The sequence below is a fragment of the Balaenoptera musculus genome, chromosome 1 (assembly GCF_009873245.2).
Source record: "Balaenoptera musculus isolate JJ_BM4_2016_0621 chromosome 1, mBalMus1.pri.v3, whole genome shotgun sequence".
Taxonomy (NCBI): Eukaryota; Metazoa; Chordata; class Mammalia; order Artiodactyla; family Balaenopteridae; genus Balaenoptera; species Balaenoptera musculus.
This window is the reverse complement of record NC_045785.1, coordinates 18,533,192-18,558,189: the sequence shown is the minus strand read 5'-3', so window position 1 is coordinate 18,558,189 and position 24,998 is coordinate 18,533,192. Positions and strand designations below refer to the sequence as shown.

Here is a 24,998-nt window from a genome sequence, read left to right as displayed (position 1 = left end):
CCAAGATGAGTTCTGTAACATCAAAGACCATTACTCATCCTGATCACTAGAAGATGTGTACGAATGCTTTTTGTTGTTGTTGTTTTGTTTGTTTGCTTGTGTTAGGTGTCTGGGCTTGCTGTTGTGGACAATATTACAACATAATCTTGCAGAGAAAGTAATGGAAAATAAAGAAAATGGCTGTTCATTCAGCAACAGCCACTGTGTTTCTTTATCACTCCTAGAATGAGGAAGTGCTTGCTTCTGTCGACACAGTCTTTGACAGGTTCTCTTGCGCCTCCTGGGGTGCAAGAGAGAAGCAGCGTTTGAGGGACATAGATTTTGCATCTGGAGACCTGGGTTCTGGTCCCACCTCTGATCCAAACTAGTTGCATGATCTTGGGCAACTCCAATCCCCTCTCTGGGTCTCAGTTTCCTCTTCCATAAAATGGTAAGAGTAAAGAAGGGGATAGTGTCGAGGGTCTCCAAAGTTCCTTCCAACTCTTACCTGCAGCAGTTCTCACTGATATGTAGGTACCAGCTGTGCCACGGGTGAGTCATTAGACTTCCCACACCTGACAGCCTCACCGCCTGTTTGCGCAGGCACAGCATCTACCACCTGTAGAGGAATTTGGTGACCTCCCTGCCAGACAAGGTTCACACAGGCACTCCTTGGGCCTGAGGCTCTCAATTTTCTCACGCTGTTAACTCTAAAAATATTCCTTCTTGGTAGCCTGTGCATGGGTCTTGTTTTTCCAACTAGACGTTAAGCTCTTTGAATTGCCTCAAAATTCCCAAAGCAAGTTCAAAAAATATTTATTAGACAGGCAAAATGGTCACACCTGTTCTTCCTCTTTCAGCGCCCACTTTCCTCCCACCTCTCCCCTTATAGTGCTTCTTCCCATCGTCCTTCTGCCCCGTCATTTCTGCCAGGGCTGTTACAATGCCCTTCCATCTGGTATTCCTGCCTCCTGACTTGTTCTTCCATACTACAGCTCAAAAAGTCCCCCATAGCTGCCAACGGCAAAATGGACCACTCCCAGTTCTCTGCACACACCATGCCTTCCACACCCCCTCGATTTCACCCCGCAGTGAATTCTAAAGTTTGCAATCATCGGTCACACCACCATCCTCCTTGCACCTTTCTCCCTTTGAGAGCCAGAGTGGTGGTAGGGACCGCCCACCAGGAGGGGAAGACGCTCGGTAGCCAAGCAGCCTGGGTTGCCCCACCCCTTTTTCCTTCCGAGCCAATCATTAGCTAGGGTGGGCGGGGCCACGCGCCCCGCACTTGCGCGTTCAGTGGCGGCGGTGGGGCTCCAAGACGGCTGTGCCAAATCCCGAGATGAAGTCGCGGGTGGTGGGCGTCGAGCTATTGCTGCTGCTGCTACTGCTGCAGCTGCAGCTGCATCTGCTGCTGGTGCTCGGCGCGGTGCGGGCTCCGCGCTGCACCCACCCTGCGCGCTGCACCGACCCTCCGCGCCGCTACACCGCGGACTGGCCGAGTCTGGACTCCCGGCCGCTGCCGGCCTGGTTCGACGAGGCCAAATTCGGAGTGTTTGTGCACTGGGGCGTGTTTTCGGTGCCGGCCTGGGGCAGTGAGTGGTTCTGGTGGCACTGGAAGGGCGAAAAGCTGCCACAGTACGAGAGTTTCATGAATGAGAACTACCCGCCCAATTTCACCTATGGCGACTTCGGGCCAAGATTCACTGCGCGCTTCTTCCACCCGGACAGCTGGGCCAACCTGTTCGAGGCCGCCGGGGCCAAGTGAGTGCCGCCGCGGGGGGCGGGCAGGGCCCCCCTTCCCCGGCTAGGACCGACCCGAGCGCCAGGAGGGGGCTTAGGCAGGTGAAAACCGAGCTGGGGGGAGGCTAGGGAGGCTAGGCGACTTGCCGGGTCACACAGGTGTCCGTCTGACTTCAGATACCGGGGGTACTCTGTTTTGCCTCCTGAAGGATGCAGTATTGAATATGGCACGCCTGATCCTAAAAAGGTGCGTCTGGTTGAGGATTAGAAGGAAATAAAGGTTTCCGGTTGGTGGTTGACTGCAAAGCCCTCAGTGCCTGCACCTGAATATTGAGAGGACTGAGCTAAGTGATACCTCATGTCCCTTCCGGGTCAACAAGGCAATCAGGATTCCAGGATTTTAAGCCGGTGGTATGGAGTCTGATCCTAGTTCAGCTGCGAACTTGAACAAGGCATTTTACCTCCCTACCGCCTCCTTCCATGGTTGTAGACAGGGATTGTGTTCTTCCTTTCAGCTTTAATATGTCCCGGAGGGAAGGGAGTTCTGGTGTGCAGTGTATTTGGGCAACAATACAGATTCTCTTTCAGCTGCTCTTCTCAATGCCTTGCACGTAGAGAGTGCTCAAGAAATGTCAGAATTGTTTTGAGAACTGTTGCAACTTGCTTGTGGATGGTTCAGAGAACTGAAAGTGCAGAGCACTGGGGCTGGGAAGAGAGAGGCAAGGACTCACAAGGCTGTTGAAGGCTGGGGCTAGTCCTGAAGGAATCATCCTTGAAGACAGGATGTTGCAGGTATTAAGTCAAGGAATGGTGACCCTGAGGCTGCTGGGCGGGAAGTGAGTTGGAGGAGAGTAAGAATGAAGGCAGGTAGGTTTCCCGGCTCCTGGCTTAGGGCAGTCTTCCACCCTTACTTTGTCTCCTCACCCATCTTCCAGGTTTTAGTTTCTCTTGGACTTTAAGTTCTCTTGTACTAGAAATTACAACTGATATTTAGTGTTTGCAATTAAGTGTGTGGGAATATTAAGCCTTGAATAAACAAAGGAGGAGTTCACTATCTTCCAGAAGCCTTAGAAATCCATAATTTTCAAATGAAGAAGTTAAAATCTGGGAGACATACTTTGTCCAGGACAAGATGCCCTTGCTATGGACAAGATGACTGGCCCAGACAGAAGAAGGGAACTAATGTCCTAGACTCCAAATCCCGTGACTCTAAGGTGAAGGTTCTTTCCACCACACCAGGGGTCTGCAACCATGGCCAGAGGGATTGGTCCTCTGCCTATTTTGGTAAGTTTCTTGAGATGAGAAGGATTTTTACATTTTAAGAGGTTGCTTTAAAGAAGTAGAAGAAGAATATGCCACAGAGAGGACTTTGATCCACAGAGCCTGAAATACTGTCTAGACCTTAAAGTCTTGAGCTCTCCACATCGGCCAGTGATTAAATTGTCACATGTGAGCACCAGCTATTTTTCTGCCATAAAAGTAAATGAAATGGTGAGTGATTTGGTTGTTATTTCAACACTTGCCTTTTCTCCCCTTTTCTTTTGGCCTTTTGTCACCTCTGTGAATGAGAGGCAATTCATATGGGCTTGGTAAAACAGCTTACTTTTTTATCATCCGCTATTTCCAGTAGAGATTTCTTTCTCCTTTAGGGCAAAGGGTTTTTTAAAAGAAACTAATCATCGATACACAGAAGGGTTGAAGAACTGGAAAGCCAAGGTGTACATATTTTCCCTTACCTATTCCTTCCTTCTTTCCAAGTCTCCTGCTTGTTTGGGAACTAAGGACTGTGGCTTCCCTGAGTTTGCTTTCATTCCTGGAGCAATACCCAAGGGGTGTTGTGACTGAAGCAACTCCCTGGGTGTCACTAATATAGTCACTCATACAAGTACAGTTGACCCTTGAGCAACATGGGTTTAAACTGCATGGATCCACTTATATGCGGATTTTTTCCAATAAATATACTGGAAAAATTTTTGGAGATTTGCGACAATTTGAAAAACTCACAGAAATATCGAAAATTAAGAAAAAAGTTAGGTATGTCACAAATGCATAAAATATATAGACACTAGTCTATTTTATCATTTACTACCATAAAATATATACAAATCTATTGTAAAAAGTTAAAATTTATCAAAAGTTACACACACACTTTCAGACTGTACATGGTGCCACTCACAGAAATGTAAAGAAACGTAAAGATGCAGTATTAAATCATATTGACATTTTACGCCACAACTACTGAGCCCGTGTGCTACAACTACTGAAGCCCGCGCACCTGGAGCCCGTGCTCTACAACAAGAGAAGCCACCGCGATGAGAAGCCTGTGCGCCACAACGAAGAGTAGCCCCCACTCACCGCAACTAGAGAAAGCCTGCACGCAGCAACAAAGACCCAACGCAGCCAAAAAAAAAAAAAAAAAAGGTGCGGGGTGAAGGGTTTCAAGATTTGGATCTTGGAGAAATTCAGGAACTAATTAACAGCCCACCTGAGGAATTAACAGAGGACAGCTTGATGGAGATGAGTGCTTCTGAACAAGTGCAGAGGAAGGAGATGTAGAAGAAGCAGTGCCAGAAGACAGATTGACGTTAGACAATCTGGCAGAAGGATTCTGATTACTCAAGACAGCTTTTGACTTCTTTTACCACATGGACCCTTCTATGATATGAGCACTGAAACTAAAGCAAACAGTGAGGACTTCCCTGGTGGTCCCGTGGTTAAGACTCCGCACTTCCAGTGCAGGGAGCACAGGTTTGATCCCTGGTCTGAGAACTAAGATCCCACATGTCAAGCAGTGCAGCCAAAAAATAAAAACAGACAAACAAACAAAGCAAATAGTGGAAGAAGGATTGGTATCATGTAGAAGCATTTTTAGAGAAATATAAAAGTAGAAAAGGCAGACAGAAATTGCGATGTATTTCCATAATGTTACACTGAATGCCTGCCTCTCCTGCCTCCCTGTCCACCTCTTCTGCCTCTGCCACCCCGAGACAGCAAGACCCACCCCTCCTCTTCCTCTTCTTCTTCCACCTACTCACCATGAAGACCTTTATGATGATCCACTTCCACTTAATGAACAGTGAGTAATCATTATGCCATACAGTTAATAAACGTATCTGCTGTGTATGTGTGTAAGTGTCTTCATGTGAAAACCTAAGAACTGGACGGCAGGAACTGTATGAAACGTTTTTGTGTTATCATCATCGTCATCATTGCCTGAGTATTCAGCACGTAGAACATCATATGCAAGATTGGTATGGAAGTGAATAGCCAATCCTTACATAAGCATAAGGTAAGTGACACAATAAAAAATTACTAATGTATCCGTTTTCTTACTGTTTTAAAACTTTGCTTTCAAAGAATTACATTACCATACAGTATGCCCTCCCCTCAACCCCCTCATAATTGGATAAACTGTGTATCAGCCTATCATCACAGGCAAGTAGTTTTTTTTTTTTTAATGTAACAATGTTTCCAATACTGTGTTATGAATAGGATTATAATACCATATGCCATAAAAATTTTATAATGATTCATTCATTAGTGTATCGGCTAGGCTACCATGAAGCAATCATATTGATTACACTAGGCTACTGTAAAGCAATCATATTGCTGCTTCTTTATTGTCAATGCACGAATCGTTATACCTGCAAATAAATATGAATTTCTTTTACACATTAGCTTTTCACTTTTTTTTTTTTTTTTTTTTTAAACTAGGATCAGTGAGAAGATTTTGAAATTTTATCTGGTAGACCTCCGGCCGTTTGCTGGTACTACAGCCATCTTTTTTTTTTTTTTAAGTATTTTTAAAATTTATTTATTTATTTATTTATTTATGGCTGTGTTGGGTCTTCGTTTCTGTGCGAGGGCTTTCTATAGTTGCAGCAAGCAGGGGCCACTCTTCATTGCGGTGCGCGGGCCTCTGACTATCGCAGCCTCTCTTGTTGCGGAGCAGAGGCTCCAGACGCACAGGCTCAGTAATTGTGGCTCACGGGCCCAGTTGCTCCGCGGCATGTGGGATCTTCCCAGACCAGGGCTCGAACCCGTGTCCCCTGCATTGGCAGGCAGATTCTCAACCACTGCGCCACCAGGGAAGCCCCCTTTTCACTTTTTATATCTAGTTTTAGTAATAATTATAACATCTGCAGTGTTTTCTATCATGTAAGACAATATTGATGTAGGTACTGACAGGTGGTTCATCTTGTAAACAGACAATGTAAACTTATGGTATCAATAAATACAATACAGTATTATAAATGTATTTTCTCTTATGATTTTCTTAAAAACATTTTCTTTTCTCTAGCTTACATTATTGTATTAATACAGTACATAATACATATAACCTACAAAATGGGTGGGGTTTTTTGTTTGTTTGTTTGTTTTTGTCCAGGCTGCATGGCATGCAGGATCTTAGTTCCCCGACCAGGGATCGAACCTGTGCCCCCTGCATTGGAAGCGTAGAGTCTTAACCACCGGACTGCCAGGGAAGTCCCCCAAAATGGGCATTAATCAATCATTTATGTTATTGGTAAGGCTTCCAGTCAAGAGTAGGCTATTAGTAGTTAAGTTTTCGGGGAGTCAAGAGTTATACATGGATTTTCTTCTGCACAGGGGGTTGACACCCCTCACCCCCACGTTGTTCAAGGGTCAACCATACGTTTCCTGTAGTCAAGTTCTCCCAACCATTTTAAAAGCCTCAGGCATACCAGGTAAGTTTGTGCCGGTGGCCCACTGCCCACTTCCTTTGTTCATATGGTTTCAATGTCCACAGGTATGTAGTCCTGACAACAAAGCATCACGAAGGCTTCACAAACTGGCCAAGTCCTGTGTCTTGGAACTGGAACTCTAAGGATCTGGGGCCCCATCGTGATTTGGTTGGTGAGTTGGGAACAGCCATCCGAAATAGGTGTGTGTCCGCAGATGATTGTTCCATCATCACTTTTGATCTAGCCATCCAATGTGCCGTGCCTTCTCTACTCTTGTGTGTTTTCTAAGTTTGCGTTTAACCAGTACCTTGAAGGGCTTCTGGCCTTGAATTAGCAGTGTTTGATGCTTGGCAGTTTTCATATGACCAAAGGTGACACCATCAGAGAAGTTCATAGCCCTGTCTGCTTAGGTGAAGGATACCCAGCATAGACCCCAATGCTTCATTTGCATTCTGCAAAGGATTTTTTCTGGAAAGCCTACCAACCCCAGGCCTTTTCCAGTATCTGATGGAGGCCAGGGTTGGGCCTCTCATCTTTGTGTCCTCCTTAGCTGTCAACACAGAGCTTTGCAGGCATTCAGGTAAGGTTTAGATGAATAGTAGATCAAGAGAGAACTGAAAAGGGCAGTTAAAGCAGCAAAAAGTGAGATAAGGAGCCACCCTGTTGATACTAATTAATATTTTCTAATATTTGCCACTTAATAAAAAGTAACTTCCCAAGATCAAAATGCTGGGAAGTGGCAGAGGTGGGATTTGAACCCAGGTATTCTGGTTTTGGATCCTATATTTCTGGGTATGTTTGCCTCTAAGGAGGAAAAGTGGTGTTTGTGTCATGCCCAATCTCAGCTGTATTGTGATTTGGCAAACTTGATGTCCTATTTAAGGGGTAGACCAGCTGCCTGTTTGTATAAGTAAAGTTTGACTGGAACACAGTTGTGCCCATTCATTTATGCATTGTCTCTGGCTGCTTTCAAGCTACAATTGCAGAGTTGGGATAGAGATCGCAAGGCCTGCAAACCCTCAAATATTATCTGGTCCATTGAGAAAGCATTTGCTGACTTATGTCACCGGTTAAATATTCAGTTTCCCAATGCTGTGCTCTGCTAATAGTCCTGCTGGAAGACTCTGAGGTGTTGATTAGATCTGGACTCTAAGATCCTTGATTTTTACCTTCTTTATATTTATTAGTCCCTGAATCACGTGATGAAATACTTAACATCAATTGTTTCTGTCTTATCTGTGCCATTGCAATGTTACATTTACTTCTTACTTGTATTATGGCGTTTCCAAAACACTCACTATTCTTAACTCAAAACAAGCTTTATTGTGTATGAAAATAGGTCACTTTAACCATAGTTCGTTTGGGGAACGTTAAGAACTATTTTTCTTTTTTTTAGAATTTTATTTTTTTAAATGGCAGGTTCTCATTAGTTATCCATTTTATACATATTAGTGTATATATGTCAATCCCAGTCTCCCAATTCATCACACCATCCCCCCGCCACTTTCCCCCCTTGGTGTCCATACGTTTGTTCTCTACATCTGTGTCTCTATTTCTGCCCTGCAAACCAGTTCATCTGTACCATTTTTCTAGGTTCCACATATATGCGTTAATATACGATATCTGTTTTCTCTTTCTGACATACTTCACTGTGTATGACAGTCTCTAGATCCATCCACGTCTCTACAAATGACCCAATTTCGTTCCTTTTTATGGCTGAGTAATATTCCATTGTATATATGTACCACATCTTCTTTATCCATTCGTCTGTCGATGGGCATTTAGATTGCTTCCATGACTTGGCTATTGTAAATAGTGCTGCAATGAACATTGGGGTGCATGTGTCTTTTTGAATTATGGTTTTCTCTGGGTATATGCCCAGTAGTGGGATTGCTGGGTCATATGGTAATTCTATTTTTAGTTTTTTAAGGAACCTCCATACTGTTCTCCATAGTGGCTGTATCAATTTACATTCCCACCAAGAGTGCAAGAGGGTTCCCTTTTCTCCACACCCTCTCCAGCATTTGTTGTTTGTAGATTTTCTGATGATGCCCCTTCTAACTGGTGTGAGGTGATACCTCATTGTAGTTTTGATTTGCATTTCTCTAATAATTAGTGATGTTGAGCAGCTTTTCATGTGCTTCTTGGCCATTTGTATCTCTTCCTTGGAGAAATGTCTATGTAGGTCTTCTGCCCATTTTGGATTGGGTTGTTTGTTTTTTTAATATTGAGCTGCATGAGCTGTTTTTTTTTTTTGTTTTTTGTTTTAAATTTTATTTATTTATTTATTTATGGCTGTGTTGGGTCTTTGTTTCTGTGCGAGGGCTTTCTCTAGTTGAGGCAAGTGGGGGCCACTCTTCATCGCGGCACACGGGCCTCTCACTATCGCGGCCTCTCGTTGCGGAGCACAGGCTCCAGACGCGCAGGCTCAGTAATTGTAGCTCACGGGCCTAGTTGGCCTAGTTGCTCCGCGGCATGTGGGATCTTCCCAGACCAGGGCTCGAACCCATGTCCCCTGCATTGGCAGGCAGATTCTCAACCACTGCGCCACCAGGGAAGCCCCAATGAGCTGTTTATATATTTTGGAGATTAATCCTTTGTTGATTCGTTTGCAAATATTTTCTCCCATTCTGAGGGTTGTCTTTTCGTCTTGTTTGTAGTTTGCTTTGCAAAAGCTTTTAAGTTTCATTAGGTTCCATTTGTTTATTTTTGTTTTTATTTCCATTACTCTAGGAGGTAGATCAAAAAAGATCTTGCTGTGATATATGTCAAAGAGTGTTCTTCCTATGTTTTCCTCTAAGAGTTTTATAGTGTCCAGTCTTACATTTAGGTCTCTAATCCATTTTGAATTTATTTTTGTGTATGGTGTTAGGGAGTGTTCTAATTTCATTCTTTTACATGTAGCTGTCCAGTTTTCCCAGCACCACTTATTGAAGAGACTGTCTTTTCTCCATTGTATAGCCTTGCCTCCTTTGTCATAGATTAGTTGACCATAGGTGTGTGGGTTTATCTCTGCGCTTTCTCTCCTGTTCCATTGATCTATATTTCTGTTATTGTGCCAGTACCATACTGTCTTGATTACTGTAGCTTTGTAGTATAGTCTGAAGTCAGGGAGTTTGATTCTTCCAGCTCCATTTTTTTCTCTCAAGACTGCTTTGGCTATTCGGGGTCTTTTGTGTCTCCATACAAATTTTAAGATTTTTTGTTCTAGTTCCGTAAAAAATGCCATTGGTAATTTGATAGGGATTGCATGGAATCTGTAGATTGCTTCGGGTAGTATAGTCATTTTCACAATATTGATTCTTCCAATCCAAGAACATGGTATATCTCTCCATCTGTTGGTATCATCTTTAATTTCTTTCAAAAGTGTCTTATAGTTTTCTGCATACAGGTCTTTTGTCTCCCTAGGTAGGTTTATTCCTAGGTATTTTATTCTTTTTGTTGCAATGGTAAATGGGAGTGTTTCCTTAATTTCTCTTTCAGATTTTTCATCATTAGTGATAGGAATGCAAGAGATTTCTGTGCATTAATTTTGTATCCTACAACTTTACCAAGTTCATTGATTAGCTCTAGTAGTTTTCTGGTGGCATCTTTAGGATTCTCTATGTATAGTATCATGTCATCTGCAAACAGTGACAGTTTTACTTCTTCTTTTCCAATGTGTATTCCTTTTATTTCTTTTTCTTCTCTGATTGCCGTGGCTAGGACTTCCAAAACTATGTTGAATAAGAGTGGCGAGAGTGGACATCCTTGTCTTGTTCCTGATCTTAGAGGAAATGCTTTCAGTTTTTCACCATTGAGAATGATGTTTGCTGTGGGTTTGTCATATATGGCCTTTATTATGTTGAGGTAGGTTCCCTCTATGCCCACATTCTTGAGAGTTTTTATCATAAATTGGTGTTGAATTTTGTCAAAAGCTTTTTCTGCATCTATTGAGGTGATCATGTGGTTTTTATTCTTCAGTTTGTTAATATGGTGTATCACCTTGATTGATTTGCATATATTGAAGAATGCTTGCATCCTTGGGATAAATCCCACTTGATCATGGTGTATGATCCTTTTAATGTGTTGTTGGATTCTGTTTGCTAGTATTTTGTTGAGGATTTTTGCATCTATATTCATCAGTGATATTGGTCTGTAATTTTCTTTTTTTGTCGTATCTTTGTCTGGTTTTGGTATCAGGGTGATGGTGGCCTCAGAGAATGTGTTTGGGAGTGTTCCTTCCTCTGCAATTTTTTGGAAGAGTTTGAGAAGGATGGGTGTTAGCTCTTCTCTAAATGTTTGATAGAATTCATCTGTGAAGCCATCTGGTCCTGGACTTTTGTTTGTTGGAAGATTTTTTTTTTTAATTAATTAATTTATTTATTTATTTATTTATGGCTGTGTTGGGTCTTCGTTTCTGTGTGAGGGTTTTCTCTAGTTGTGGCAAGCGGGGGCCACTCTTCATTGCGGTGCGCGGGCCTCTCACTATTGTGGCCTCTCTTGTTGTGGAGCACAGGCTCCAGACGCGCAGGCTCAGTAATTGTGGCTCACGGGCCCAGCTGCTCTGCGGCATGTGGGATCTTCCCAGACCAGGGCTCGAACCTGTGTCCCCTGCATTAATTAGCAGGCAGATTCTCAACCACTGCGCCACCAGGGAAGCCCTGTTGGAAGATATTTAATCACAGTTTCAATTTCATTACTTGTGATTGGTCTGTTCATATTTTCTATTTCTTCCTGGTTCAGTCTTGGAAGGTTATACCTTTCTAAGAATTTGTCCATTTCTTCCAGGTTGTCCATTTTATTGGCATAGAGTTGCTTGTAGTAGTCTCTTAGGATGCTTTGTCTTTCTGTGGTGTCTGTTGTAACTTCTCCTTTTTCGTTTCTAATTTTATTGATTTGAGTCCTCTCCCTCTTTTTCTTGATGAGTCTGGCTAATGGTTTATCAATTTTATTTATCTTCTCAAAGAACCAGCTTTTAGTTTTATTGATCTTTGCTATTATTTTCTTTGTTTCTATTTCATGTATTTCTGCTCTGATCTTTATTATTTCTTTCCTTCTACTAACTCTGGGTTTTGTTTGTTCTTCTTTCTCTAGTTCCTTTAGGTGTAAGTGTAGATTGTTTATTTGAGATTTTTCTTGTTTCTTGAGGTAGGCTTGTATTGCTATAAACTTCCCTCTTAGAACTGCTTTTGCTGTATCCCATAGGTTTTGGATCATCATGTTTTCATTGTCATTTGTCTCTATGTATTTTTTGATTTCCTCTTTGATTTCTTCAGTGATCTCTTGGTTATTTAGTAACGTATTGTTTAGCCTCCAGGTGTTTGTGTTTTTTACGTGTTTTTCCCTGTAATTTATTTCTAATCTCATAGCGTTCTGGTCAGAAAAGATGTTTGATATGATTTCAGTTTTCTTAAATTTACTGAGGCTTGATTTGTGACCCAAGATGTGATTTATCCTGGAGAATGTTCCATGCGCACTTGAGAAGAAAGTGTAATATGCTGTTTTTGGATGGAATGTCCTATAAATATCAATTAAATCTGTCTGGTCTATTGTGTCATTTAAAGCTTGTGTTTCCTTATTAATTTTCTGTTTGGATGATCTGTCCATTGATGTAAGTGAGGTGTTAAAGTCCCCCACTATTATTGTGTTACTGTCGATTTCCTCTTTTCTAGCTGTTAGCAGTTGCCTTATGTATTGAGGTGCTCCTATGTTGGGTGCATATATAGTTATAATTGTTATATCTTCTTCTTGGATTGATCCCTTGATCATTATGTAGTATCCTTCCTTGTCTCTTGTAACATTCTTTATTTTAAAGTCTATTTTATCTGATATGAGTATAGCTACTCCAGCTTTCTTTTGATTTCCATCTGCATGGAATATCTTTTTCCATCCCCTCACTTTCAGTCTGTATGTGTCCCTAGGTCTGAAGTGGGTCTCTTGTAGACAGCATATATATGGGTCTTGTTTTTGTATCCATTCATCAAGCCTGTGTCTTTTGGTTGGAGCATTTAATCCATTCACGTTTAAGGTAATTATCGATATGTATGTATGTATTACCATTTTCTTAATTGTTTTGGGTTTGTTTTTGTAGGTCCTTTTCTTCTCTTGTGTTTCCCACTTAGAGAAGTTCCTTTAGCATTTGTTGTAGAGCTGGTTTGGTGGTGCTGAATTCTCTCAGCTTTTGCTTGTCTGTAAAGCTTTTGATTTCTCCATAGAATCTGAATGAGATCCTTGCTGGGTAGAGTAATCTTGGTTGTAGGTTCTTCCCTTTCATCACTTTAAATATATCATGCCACTCCCTTCTGGCTTGTAGAGTTTCTGCTGAGAAATCAGCTGTTAACCTTATGGGAGTTCCCTTGTATGTTATTTGTCGTTTTTCCCTTGTTGCTTTCAATAATTTTTCTTTGTCTTTAATTTTTGTCAGTTTGATTACTGTGTGTCTCCACGTGTTTCTCCTTGGGTTTATCCTGCCTGGGACTCTCTGCACTTCCTGGACTTGGGTGGCTATTTCCTTTCCCATGTTAGGGAAGTTTTCGACTATAATCTCTTGAAATATTTTCTCAGGTCCTTTCTCTCTCTCTTCTCCTTCTGGGACCCCTATAATGCGAATGTTGTTGCGTTTAATGTTGTCTCAGAGGTCTCTTAGGCTGTCTTCATTTCTTTTCATCCTCTCTTCTTTATTCTGTTCCGCGGCATTGAATTACACCATTCTGTCTTCCAGGTCACTTATCCGTTCTTCTGCCTCAGTTATTCTGCTATTGATTCCTTCTAGTGTATTTTTCATTTCAGTTATTGTATTGTTCATCTCTGTTTATTTGGTCTTTAATTCTTCTAGGTCTTTGTTAAACATTTCTTGCATCTTCTCGATCTTTGCCTCCATTCTTTTTCCAAGGTCCTGAATCATCTTCACTGTCATTATTCTGAATTCTTTTTCTGGAAGGTTTCCTATCTCCACTTCATTTAGTTGTTTTTCTGGGGTTTTATCTTGTTCCTTCATTTGGTACATAGCCCTCTGCCTTTTCATCTTGTCTGTCTTTCTGTGAATGTGGTTTTTGTTCCACAGGCTGCAGGATTGTAGTTCTTCTTGCTTCTGCTCACGTTAAGAACTATTAATAAATCTTATATGAAACAATAAACCTATATTAATTAATTGAGCTACACAGAAAATGTTACTAATGATTATTTGAGTGGTAAGATTTTAGATATTTTATTCTTTATACTTGTCTCTATTTTCTAGTATCTCTTCCATATGTATTCTTACGATTGACAGAAAACATTTTTTAATAGGACTACATGCTATTGAGATAATTGACTTAAAAGACAAAAGATGGTTTAAATGACATTTGGTGTTAAGATATTTATGTATAAAAATAATTTGTTATGTGTATTATCAAAAACATAGTAAGCCCAATCATTTTGCTTAAGTGAATGATGATATAATTTAAGGAAATGGTTGTGGATCCTGCCCCTCTGCATGCCCTATGGATAAGTTTCACTGAGATGTAAAAATGCTGCAACTGATTTTTCTTAAAATAAATTATTTTTTCTTTGCTTAATGACAGTTGCTGTCCTGTTTTTCTGTTTAAGGAACATACGCTATGGACTCTATCACTCACTCTTAGAATGGTTCCATCCTCTCTACCTACGTGATAAGAAAAATGGCTTCAAAACACAGCATTTTGTCCATGCAAAAACAATGCCAGAGCTATATGACCTTGTTAGCAGGTACAAAACAGAAATTTTTTTGGCCTTATGACCTTCAGCAATGACACCTGAGCTTCTTATAGGATACTGTTAAGTTGAGGGGAAGGGGAAAAGGGGTAGGACATCAAAATAGTAAAAGTAGTGGTTGTGTTAAGACAAAATATATTTTTTCTTCCTACTTTTCAGAACTTTCATAATATGGTCATATTACCTCTATAAATTGAAACCAACAAAACTGAGGATGGTAGTAAGTCAAAACTTCAGTTCCCTCCTTACATGCTATTTTCTTTGTCAGGACCTTGAAGAAGGGCAACATGGTCTAACGGACACTGAAGAGGATGTGGCATCTGGCAGATTTGTATTTGAATCCTGGCTCTTGTTACTTACAGGCCTTAAACAGGTCACCGTTCTGAGCCTCAGATTCTTGCTCTGTGAAGTGGGGCTAATAATGCCTTCTGTATAGGGCTCAGCATAGTATGTGAGAAGTATCTGTCACTATGCCTGGTACAGAATAATGGTGTTGTTATTACCATTATTCTTAAAATGATGACTTTCACTTTGGCATTTGTCCCTAGTCTTCACCACGTTTTATTCTGCGTTTACCCTTCTTGCTTCTGGGGCTCCTAGAGGATGGTGGACCTTTAAAGGTTAAGAGGCAGCCATCTCTGCCTGGACACTCATTGTAGACCAGAAGACAAAAAAAAACTCCTTGCATCCAGATGACTTCTCTAAGGAAATAGTACAGTTGGAAGAGGTCAGCATAGGCTTTAAGTCAGAAGTCCAGTTCTTTTTTCTTACTGACTGTATAGCCTTGAACAAACTACTTCATCTTCCGAGAACTCAGTTTCTTTATCTGTTTATACATCACAGGGTTGTCGTGAGAATGAATGAGGTAATGAGTATAAAGTGCCTAGTACAGTTTCTCGTACACAGTGGAACACAGACCAACAGTGCTTCTCTCACCTCTCAGACAGGCAGTCATTTTCCTGGAATCAACCTGCTGTTCTAAGTAGTTACGGAGTACAGCACAAGATTAGGCATCAGGCAGATCTGCATGTGGGTTCCAGCTCCTGTTACTTACCAGCTTTGTCACCTAAAACAAAGTACCCTACTGAGCATTAGGTTCTTGCTTTCTAAAGTGAGAATAATAATGCTTACCTTATAGTTATAAATATACACACACACTCACACCTCATAGGGCTCAGAGTAATAATATGTGAAAGATGCAGCTGTGGCTCAAGTGAATTCATAGATTTTTATAGTCAAAGTTTTGGGTAGTTATCCCCAAAAATGCATTTGGCAGGACAGTTCAAGCTCTTAGTACATCTTAAAAGCAGAAACATTAATCCTATAGTTCTGGAGCACCACTCTTTTCATTGGAATTAGTTGCCGGAAGGAAACCAGATTGTATGCACACTGATTACAACTCTACTTTTTAAGTTAAGACATTAAAAAGAAAAAGATTAGGAAATACACCAAAGTGCTGTGTATTAAACAGTGGTTGTGTTAGCTAAGGGGTTTGTGTGTGTCTGTGTTGTCATTTTTGTCTCTTTAGTTTTCTACCTTCTCTGCACTGCAGTAGTTTTTTGGTACTTTCCAAATAGGAGAAAATTAATTTTTAAATATTTGTTGCAAAGATAGATCCTTAAGACTTTACTATGAATGGATTCAGATAATAAACATTGTTCTCATTGCTTGTCTCTCAGGTACAAACCTGACTTGATTTGGTCTGATGGAGAGTGGGAATGTCCTGATACTTACTGGAACTCTACAAATTTTCTTGCTTGGCTCTACAATGATAGCCCAGTTAAGGTACATGATTATATGACTTATCTCTTATTTTTCTGTTTTGATAAAAGAAAATGTGAGGAACCAAGATCCGGAGTAATAACAATAACGACAACAGCAACAATAATAAATAGTAATATCAACGTGGGCGTGGTAGGATCAGGGAACTTAGTGGATGTTAAAGGTTTCTCCGTTAATTCTTTTTTGGCCCCTTACTTGGAGTATAATCTTTCTTCTTCTCCTTTAATTCTGGATTTTTACAAGATAGTTTTAAATCTTCTTAAATTTAAGTAGGCTAGAAATAGTATGTAGAAGTCCCAGACCACCATAGAGAAAATAAACTATTAAGTAAACAGACATTATAAATGAGAAAACCACCCCAAAAATTAATATATAAAACATGTAAAATTAAATGATAAGAATAAAATGTGAATATCTATGACTTCACCTACTCTATGTTGATTATGTAGTTTAACTCTTAAGGGGAAATTTCATTTCCTTATATTCCAAATTCTTTTTTTTTAATTAATTAACTTATTTTATTTTTTTGGCTGTTTTGGGTCTTCGTTGCTGCGCGCGAGCTTTCTCTAATTGAGGCAAGCAGGGGCTACTGTTTGTTGCGGTGCACAGGCTTCTTATTGCAGTGGCTTCTCTTGTTGCAGAGTGCAGGCTCTAGGCGCATGGGCTTCAGTAGTTGTGGCACACGGGCTCAGTAGCTGTGGCTCACGGGCTCTAGAACGCAGGCTCTGTAGTTGTGGCACACGGGCTTAGTTGCCGTGGATGGCATGTGGAGTTTTCCCGGACCAGGGCTCGAACCTGTGTCCCCTGCGTTGGCAGGTGGATTCTTTTTTTTTTTTTTTTTTATTATTTATTTATTTTTTTATTTTTGGCTGTGTTGGGTCCTCGTTTCTGTGCGAGGGCTTTCTCCAGTTGCGGCGAGCGGGGGCCACCCTTCATTGCGGTGCGTGGGCCTCTCCCGTCGCGGCCTCTCTTGCAGCGGAGCACAAGCTCCAGACACGCAGGCTCAGTAGTTGTGGCTCACGGGCCTAGTTGCTCTGCGGCATGTGGGGTCTTTCCAGACCAGGGCCTGAACCCGTGTCCCCTGCATTGGCAGGCAGACTCTCAACCACTGCGCCACCAGGGAAGCCCTGGCAGGCGGATTCTTAACCACTGTGCCACCAGGGGAGTCCCTCCAAATTCCTGAGGGAACTTTGCCTACCTTGTCCTCTCCCCCATAATCAACACTATTACGCTGCACAATAGCTGCCCATTTAAAGTTTGTATTTCAATACACTTACAAAGCATCAGACATCTTAACCTTCACTATAGAAAATTTCAGAAATTTTACATATTCTAGATTTGTTGTGGATTTTAAAGAAAAATCTAAGTATAAGACCAGTTTGAACTGAGCTTTCTTGGTAGATTCATAAACCTCGAAGGATCTCATTGGGTAAATATTACTAAATTCAGAAAATGGGGAGAAAGAAAAAAGGAAAGATCCTATGTGACAAACTGAAGCAAATTCAGATTGGTTTTCTGGGACTTGCGAGATGTGTGGGGACCTCTAGTGGCGCAGTATTGTGGTTCTTCCCCGATGGTCCTCAGGCTCGGGTGGCTCCGTTGTGGATCCTTGGGTGGGACACCACAGACCCTATTCTACCCACTCTTGTTCTGAATGCTCTCTCACGCATTGGGAAAGAGGGTTGTTTTGGAGATATACTCATGTTAGGAAAGTACTTTTAGGAGAAATAGTCCCTTCTCCTTATTCTCCATTCTCTCTAGTTCCCACGTGGCTCACTCCTGAGCTCTCCGCAGGTCTTCCCTGGGAGGTCACCTTCCCCGTCACCCTATCTAAAATTGCAGCATGCCCCTGTCGCACTGTATGTCTTTCTTTGCTTTATCTTTCTCTTACCACTAAGATATTGATATTGGCCTAACATATTTCAGATATCATTTACCTCATTACTATCTGTCTCCCTCACTAAAGTGTCAGCTTTGGGAGGGCAAGCGTTTGGGTCTGTTCACTGCTATGTCCCCAACCCCACGAACAGTACTTGGCCCAGTTAGGCGCATAGTAAGTATTGGTGCAATGTAAACTAAATCTGGCTCCTGGCCATTTATATTCTTTCCTGGAAGAAGCAAGAAACACTCCTGGATCAGTGTTCCCTGTTTATGTTCATCCCTAACTCTGCTGTGATGTCACATTATAATTTTTCACATATCTGTCTCCTCAGCTAGTCTCTGCTGGATTTCTGAGGGTAAGAACTGTGTTTTATTTACCCTATATAACCCAGTATGAGCCTCATAGTAGTATTTTTTTTTAAACACTTATTTATTTATTTATTTGGCTACGTCAGGTCTTAGTTGCGGTGCACGGGCTCAGTAGTTGTGGCACACGGGCTCTCTAGTTGTGGCGCACGAGCTCTAGGGCACACGGGCTTAGTTGCCCCACAGCATGTGGGATCTTAGTTCCCCGACCAGGGATCGAACCTGCATCCCCTGCACTGGAAGGTGGCTTGTTAACCACTGGATGGCCAGGGAAGTCCCTTATAGTAGTAGTAAACATTTACATTAAGTTATTCCATGTAAGGATTTCTCAAAGTTCAGCAAAACCTTGAGGGAAGGAAAAGAATGTCTGATTTTTTCTTACCTAAGTAAAGAAAGTCAGGGTTGTATCGTGGAAAGCATCCTGAGCTGGGTTCAAATACCTGATTCACAGGCCCAGCTTTCTGAACCTCTGCCTGGGGATGTGACCTCGGGCAAGTCTCCTCCTCTCCATTTCTCCTCTGATAGAATAAGTGGTTTACTAGATGATTTAAACAGGCCATTCCAGCTCTGACATTACACATTGCTAGGCCAGGGTTTCTCAGCCTCGGTACTATTGACATTCGGGGCTGGGTTTTTCTTTGTTGTGAGGGGACTATCCTGTATGTTGTAAGATGTTTAGAAGCATCCCTGGTCTCCACCCACTAGGTGGCAGTAGCACCACCCCCAGTTGTGACAACCAAAAGAACTGTCTCTAGATTTTGCTAAAAGTCTCGCCCAGGGCAAAATGGCCCACAGTTAAGAAACACTGCTCTCGGGCTTCCCTGGTGGCGCAGTGGTTAAGAATCCGCCTGCCAATGCAGGGGACACGGGTTCAAGCCTTGGTCCGGGAAGATCCCACATGCCGCGGAGCAACTAAGCCTGTGCGCCACAACCACTGAGCCTGTGCTCTAGAGCCCATGAGCCACAACTACTGAGCCCGCGCGCCACAGCTACTGAATCCCGTGCGCCTAGAGCCTGCGCACCACAACGAAGAGTAGCCCCCGCTCTCCGCAACTAGAGAAAGCCCACGCACAGCAATGAAGATCCAACACAGCCAAAAATAAAATAAAATTAAAAAAAAAAGAAACACTGCTCTTGACTAAGTCTGCTTCTTGCTTGCAAGTAGGCACCTAATATATCAAACTGTTACGTAAGGAAGCTAAGTGATTTTACCCCCGATGACCCCGGTACTCCTTCCTCCTTTAGGATGTTGTTGTAGTAAATGACCGATGGGGTCAGAACTGTTCCTGTCGCCATGGAGGATACTACAACTGTCAAGATAAATTCAAGCCAGAGACGTTGCCAGATCACAAATGGGAGATGTGCACCTCAATAGACAAGCTGTCCTGGGGCTATCGTCGCGACATGGCAATGGCTGACATCACAAGTGAATCTCGAATCATTTCGGTAAGAGCGCCTGTGAGGTAGTGATTTGTTAACTACCTTCTGACTAAGAGTGATGGAAGCACTGTGGAGGGAAGTGCAGGCTGATAGATCCCTTTAGGGTTACTGAACACACTCATAAAACCTGTCCTAAGGAACTAGGTATAATTAAGAAGAGTTCTGTACAGAGACGTTTTTCCCAGGATTATTTTCAGTTTGACATTTGGGTTGTTTCAATTTCTTGCCACCATAAAGGAATAATTATGTAGATTTAGGGATTTTCCTTAACCATTAAAATGTTTCTGAATGTAATATGGATTAATGCTTAGAGGGTTGATGTAGTATCACAACTATATAGAAGTAACTGCATAAGAAAAGCACCAAAAGGAAACATCAAAAGTTAATGGTGTGATGTCTTTGGGGTACTGTAACAAAACCTCCTTTTTAAAATATTCTGTATGTAGCCTTAATTTTTCTGGGCTGCCTTGAAGTGCTACCGTTTGAGGTCACACTAAACACACACGCATCCCACTCCAAAAATCTTAAAGAATATATCTCTTTACAGCATGTTTTCCTGAAGGGGCAACATACACATTTATGTAGCCCACCACATACACAGTGTCCTGAAATTCATCAGATCTTTTCTACCTCCCCAGAGTCTCCACAGCACCTGCTCTGAATCTCTCCTCTCTGATCCCTGTCTTCTCTCTGGATGGCTCCATGGGATTCCTTCATGACCAAGTGCTCTGTTTTCAGTTCCCCTGCTCACACTCTGTGCTTCTGACACACGACCCTTCCCACTGCATATGGCACCACAGCAGGTGCCGGTTCACGGGGAAGTGCCTGTGATTACTCCCTGGAATTCGAGTTAATATATTTCTCCACCTTGTAGCAGGATTTTAAAATTTTCTCATATAAGCTTATCCTGCTTTTATAATGACAAAAATATATAGTATTTTCCAAAGGGTAAAGGATATTCACAAAACAGAGGGAGAATGTAGCCTAGATTCTTTTTCTTCCCTTCATCTGTGTGTTCGAAGCATTTCTCCAGTCTTGGCATTCAGAGCTGGGATTTTCCTTGTTTCTGTTCTCTCCAGGAACTGATTCAGACAGTAAGTTTGGGAGGCAACTATCTTCTCAACATTGGACCAACTAAAGATGGACTGATTGTTCCCATCTTCCAAGAAAGGCTTCTTGCTGTTGGGAAGTGGCTGAGCATCAATGGGGAGGCTATCTATGCCTCCAAACCATGGAGGGTACAATCTGAAAAAAACACGACCTCTGTGTGGTGAGTCTAGTCTTCTGTTACGTGCAGGAACGGGATGTGGCCCATCCTGAGCCGGCATCTCCTTGGGTCCACAATGGCACAAGCCAGGCTGGGAGTCATCTTGAGGAAATGCAGAAGCGGTCCTTTTGCTATTCAATTTGTGCCCAGGTTTATGTTTTAGGCCCCAGGGTATCTTTGACTAGTGAGGGAGGCCGAAGGCTTGGTGAAAAAAGAAAGAGCTACAAAGTATCAGTCAATTTGCTTGACAATGTTACCCCACCTCCTAAAAATACTAACAGCTGATATTTGTACAACATCCACAATATGCAGGCTTCATTCTAAATTCTTTCCCCTCATTTAATCCCCTCAACAATCCCACCAAGTTGATACTATCATTATCAGGTTACAAGTGAGAAAGCAGACTCAGGGCAGTAATATCACTTGCCTAGAATTGCAGAGCTACTAAATGGAGAAGTCACGATTCATACTTGGATTGTGGATCTAGTTATTTGATCTTGCGCTTCAGTTTTTTTCAACTGCAAAATGGGGTGATGATATGTAACTTCCTAGAGCGTTTGTGAGGGTTAAATGAGATAACATATGTAAAGTATCAGCAGAGTGCCAGGCACAAACTAACTGCTCAGTGAAAGACCTCTGTAAGTGTTATACCAGAGAGCAGGGGTCTTTGGATCAGGGGAAACACGTTCAAACTTCTGTTTTGGATGAGTTTCTATTTAGTGATTTTCACCCTCTTCTCTAAGCATGGTGAAATCTCAGAACAACAAACTTGTCTTGGGAATTCCCTGGCGGTCCAGTGGTTAGGACTCTGCGCTTTCACTGCCATGGGCCAGGGTTCGATCCCTGGTCGGGGAGCTAAGATCCCACAAGCTGTGTTGGGTGGCCAAAAATTTAAAAACAAAAAAATTTTTAAATTAAAAACAAAAACAAAAACCCAAATTTGTCTTCGTTGCACACCTTGCCCTTGTTATATCCTTGACTGTTTTCATATGGATTTGGAGTCAAAGAATGATTTGAATAATGAGGCAAATGGCTTCAGTGTGAGATAACTAGTATAAGAGTTAAAAATTTTTTTAAGAAAACTTAGAACCCCATAGAGAGAGAAAATGGAAGATATCACCAGAAAGAATCTTCCAGGGCTGCTTTCTTCCCACAGACCTTAATTGGTATCGAGTTATTAGTGCTTCCTCGTAGCAGTTCTTGGACTTGGTAGATAATTGAAAGGGGAATGTATAAGGTCGTGTGGCAGGGTAATAAGCCAGGTGTCTTTGACAATAATGTTTCTTTTTTCCCAGGTATACCTCAAAAGGATCAGCTGTTTATGCCATTTTCCTGCACTGGCCAGAAGATGGAATCTTAAGCCTTAAATCCCCCATAACTACTTCGACTACAGAGGTAAAGAGCCTCAGTCAGTCTTGTCAGAGATGTAACTTTTTGTAAAGGAATTGGCAAGCCTTCTCTAATTCTTCCTTCCTTCCCCAGGTTTCTCCCATATTTATTCCCCTTTTGGACTGTCTTCCCTGCCATGGCCCAGCATAGTTGTTTCCCACCATGTTCAGGCCACATTCTGTGCTCATCAGTGCATTAATATTTTTTCCATTCCCTTTTGCTTTCTACAGGTAACAATGCTGGGAATCGAAAAGCATCTGAAGTGGTCCCCAAATCCAGGTGAAGGTCTCCTCGTGTACCTGCCCCAGTTACCACCCTCTGCTCTTCCGACTGAGTTTGCTTGGACTGTAAAGCTGACAGGAGTGGAGTGATCATTGGAGTTCAACAAGAAAGGGACACTGCCTGCACTTTGATTTTCCTCTTATAGTACCATCACTGTAATAAACTGCTCTTGTGTACTCACACATCTCTTTTCCAACGCATTTTAATAAAAGGAATGAATTACGTTACACTGATGTCTCACAGGATCAAAGATCTGAGATCGATTGCTAGCATCTCTCTCTCTGATCAGCAGAAGGGATTGAACAGTTAAGCTCATCCTAACTTTGGGAATTTTCTATGATGGAAACTTCACTCCATTCTGCGTTTCATAACCTGCTTGTTTACTCAAATGACTTCAGATCAAGAATAAGCCAAGTCATCCCGTTGCCTATGGGAGGAGCTGAAAAGGATTTGGCAAAATCCACTACATGCTATTTATTTAGCATCAAATGTGACCAATTACCCCCACCTACCCCCAGGAGCAGGAGATCCTGGAGGGGAAGGAAAATGCTTCCTAGGCTGCTAATAGCTTTTTAGAAGTTTCCAAAGCAAACTAAGAGCTCTGAAATTCAGTCTATTTACAGTGATACTATGAAGAAAATGAATGTGATTCTGCCCTGCTTTCTTTAATACAATCAAATAAATAAATTTGTACATCAAATTATTTTCTACCAAAAAGCATGTTGTAGCTTTCTTCTTCCAGTTTCTATGTGGATTGCTTATAGCCTTATGTTTATGTTTTATAAAAAAGTAGAAGGGGGGTAACCTGCCAAGTCTCTTTAATGCAGAGCAAAGAAAGTAATTCCTTTGGTTCTTCTACTCCTCACTTCTAGTACCATTCTTTTGAGGTGACTATCAGTTCACCCTCTTTAATTGTTATAGATCTAATAAAGTTTTCTGTTTCTTTTTTATTTACTACATGTATTTGGAAATCCTTACCCTACATTTACAGAAAATTTGTTTTTCTCAAGCACATATGAAACATTTACAAATGTAAATACCAAAGACACAATGTCATACAGACTATATAGTATGTCTGCAACATATTTAAAGGACCATAAGAACTTGGAGGAAAAAAACTGTTATGTTTGGAAATTTTAAAACACACGTCTAAATACTTATTGATCAAAGAAAGCACCATATGGGGAGTTAGAAAATACTTAGAATGATAATGAAAACTCTATGCATTGAAACTTGTGAAATGTAGGTTTAAAAAAAAGTCTTTAGAGAGGGTTCTGGGAAGATGGCAGAGAGGAATCACCAAGAATCTGTCTCCTCACCTAGACAACAATTGCACTGGCAGAATCTGATGTAACTGGTGTAACTATTTTAACGTAACTATTTTGAAACTCTGGAGTCTAAGGAAGGCTTGCAACTTCCAGAGGAAGACTTGGATGGTAAAATCTGGTTAATTCTGTTCAATTTCAGCTACCCATCCCTCATCCCTAGTCATGGAGTAGGCAGCTGTGCATGTGTTCTTGGAGCAACTTACACACAGCTTGTGAGAGCCAAGCTGGGTAAAAGGACCCTGTCCTCCAAATGTCAGGGATTTGTGCTCTGATTGCTGCTTTTGACCACAGAGTTACAGGCAGAGAGGTGGGCAAGCCACTGTTGTACCTTCCCCATTGTTGCAAGCCCCTCTTCCAACAGCTAAAGTAACTTCCAGAGGATTTAAAAGGCTGGTGCTCTTTTTCCCCCCTTTTGTATTTTCCCCCTTTTGGGAGCTAGACATTAAAGGTTAGGAAATTCAAGAACAACTGCTTATGTGGGGAATATTAGAAAGTGACCATGCATGCCCAGGAAAAGAGTCAGAAAAGGCCTGAGAAGATCTTAAGTTTACACCTCTAGCTTATCCTTGGCACAGAGACAGCCTACAACAATCAAAAAGGAAAAAAAAGCAATGAACAAAAACTACAAAAAACAGCAAACTCTGGGGAAGGGGGAGGGTCTGATTTCCAGAGTTGCCATATTATTAGATTCAAATGTCCAGTTTTCAACAACAAGAACAACAACACAATCACAAGACATACAAAGAAACATGAAAATATGGCCCATTCAAAAGAAAATAGTAAATCAACAGAAACTGTTCCTGGAAAAGAACTGATGGCAGATATACTAGACAAAAACTTTAAAATAACCGTTTTTAAAATGTGCAAATAACTAAAGGAAGATGTGGAGAAATTCAAGAAAATGATGTATGAGTGAAATGAATATATCAATAAAGAGACAAAAAACCTAAAAATAAAAATTCTGGAGTTGAAAAGTATAATAACAAATCAAAATTTCACTAAAGGGATTCAAAGGCAGAGTTGAGTAGGCAGAAGAAAGAACAGTGAACTTGATGATAAGACAATGGAAATTATTGAGTCTGAGGAGCAGAAAGAAAAAAGATTGAAGAAAAGATCATATATTTG

General features: G+C 41.5%; 1 protein-coding gene across 2 annotated transcripts; it reads left to right on the top strand.

Moving 5' to 3' along the window:
* The first annotated feature begins 1,272 nt into the window (after window positions 1–1,272).
* On the top strand, window positions 1,273–23,256 carry FUCA1 (alpha-L-fucosidase 1). Of its 2 annotated transcripts, XM_036827479.1 has the most exons (9): window positions 1,607–1,743; window positions 4,714–4,798; window positions 6,491–6,625; window positions 13,995–14,132; window positions 15,818–15,923; window positions 19,413–19,613; window positions 20,687–20,877; window positions 22,170–22,269; window positions 22,494–23,248. In XM_036827479.1, the coding sequence occupies exons 1-9, from the start codon at window positions 1,635–1,637 to the stop codon at window positions 22,632–22,634; spliced, it is 1,206 nt and encodes a 401-aa protein (XP_036683374.1). In that variant the 5' UTR covers window positions 1,607–1,634; the 3' UTR covers window positions 22,635–23,248. The 2 variants fall into 2 exon arrangements, with proteins under 2 accessions (XP_036683364.1, XP_036683374.1); XM_036827469.1 differs by lacking the exon at window positions 4,714–4,798 and having other exon boundaries at window positions 1,273–1,743; window positions 22,494–23,256.
* The last annotated feature ends 1,742 nt before the right edge of the window (window positions 23,257–24,998 follow it).

Coding starts and splice junctions, on each gene's coding strand:
- FUCA1 (XM_036827469.1), top strand. CDS start 1,322: ATGAAGTCGCGGGTGGTGGGCGTCGAGCTATTGCTGCTGCTGCTACTG. Junction 1,744..6,490: donor TTCGAGGCCGCCGGGGCCAA/GTGAGTGCCGCC, acceptor CAATGTCCACAG/GTATGTAGTCCTGACAACAA. Junction 20,878..22,169: donor AAAAACACGACCTCTGTGTG/GTGAGTCTAGTC, acceptor CTTTTTTCCCAG/GTATACCTCAAAAGGATCAG.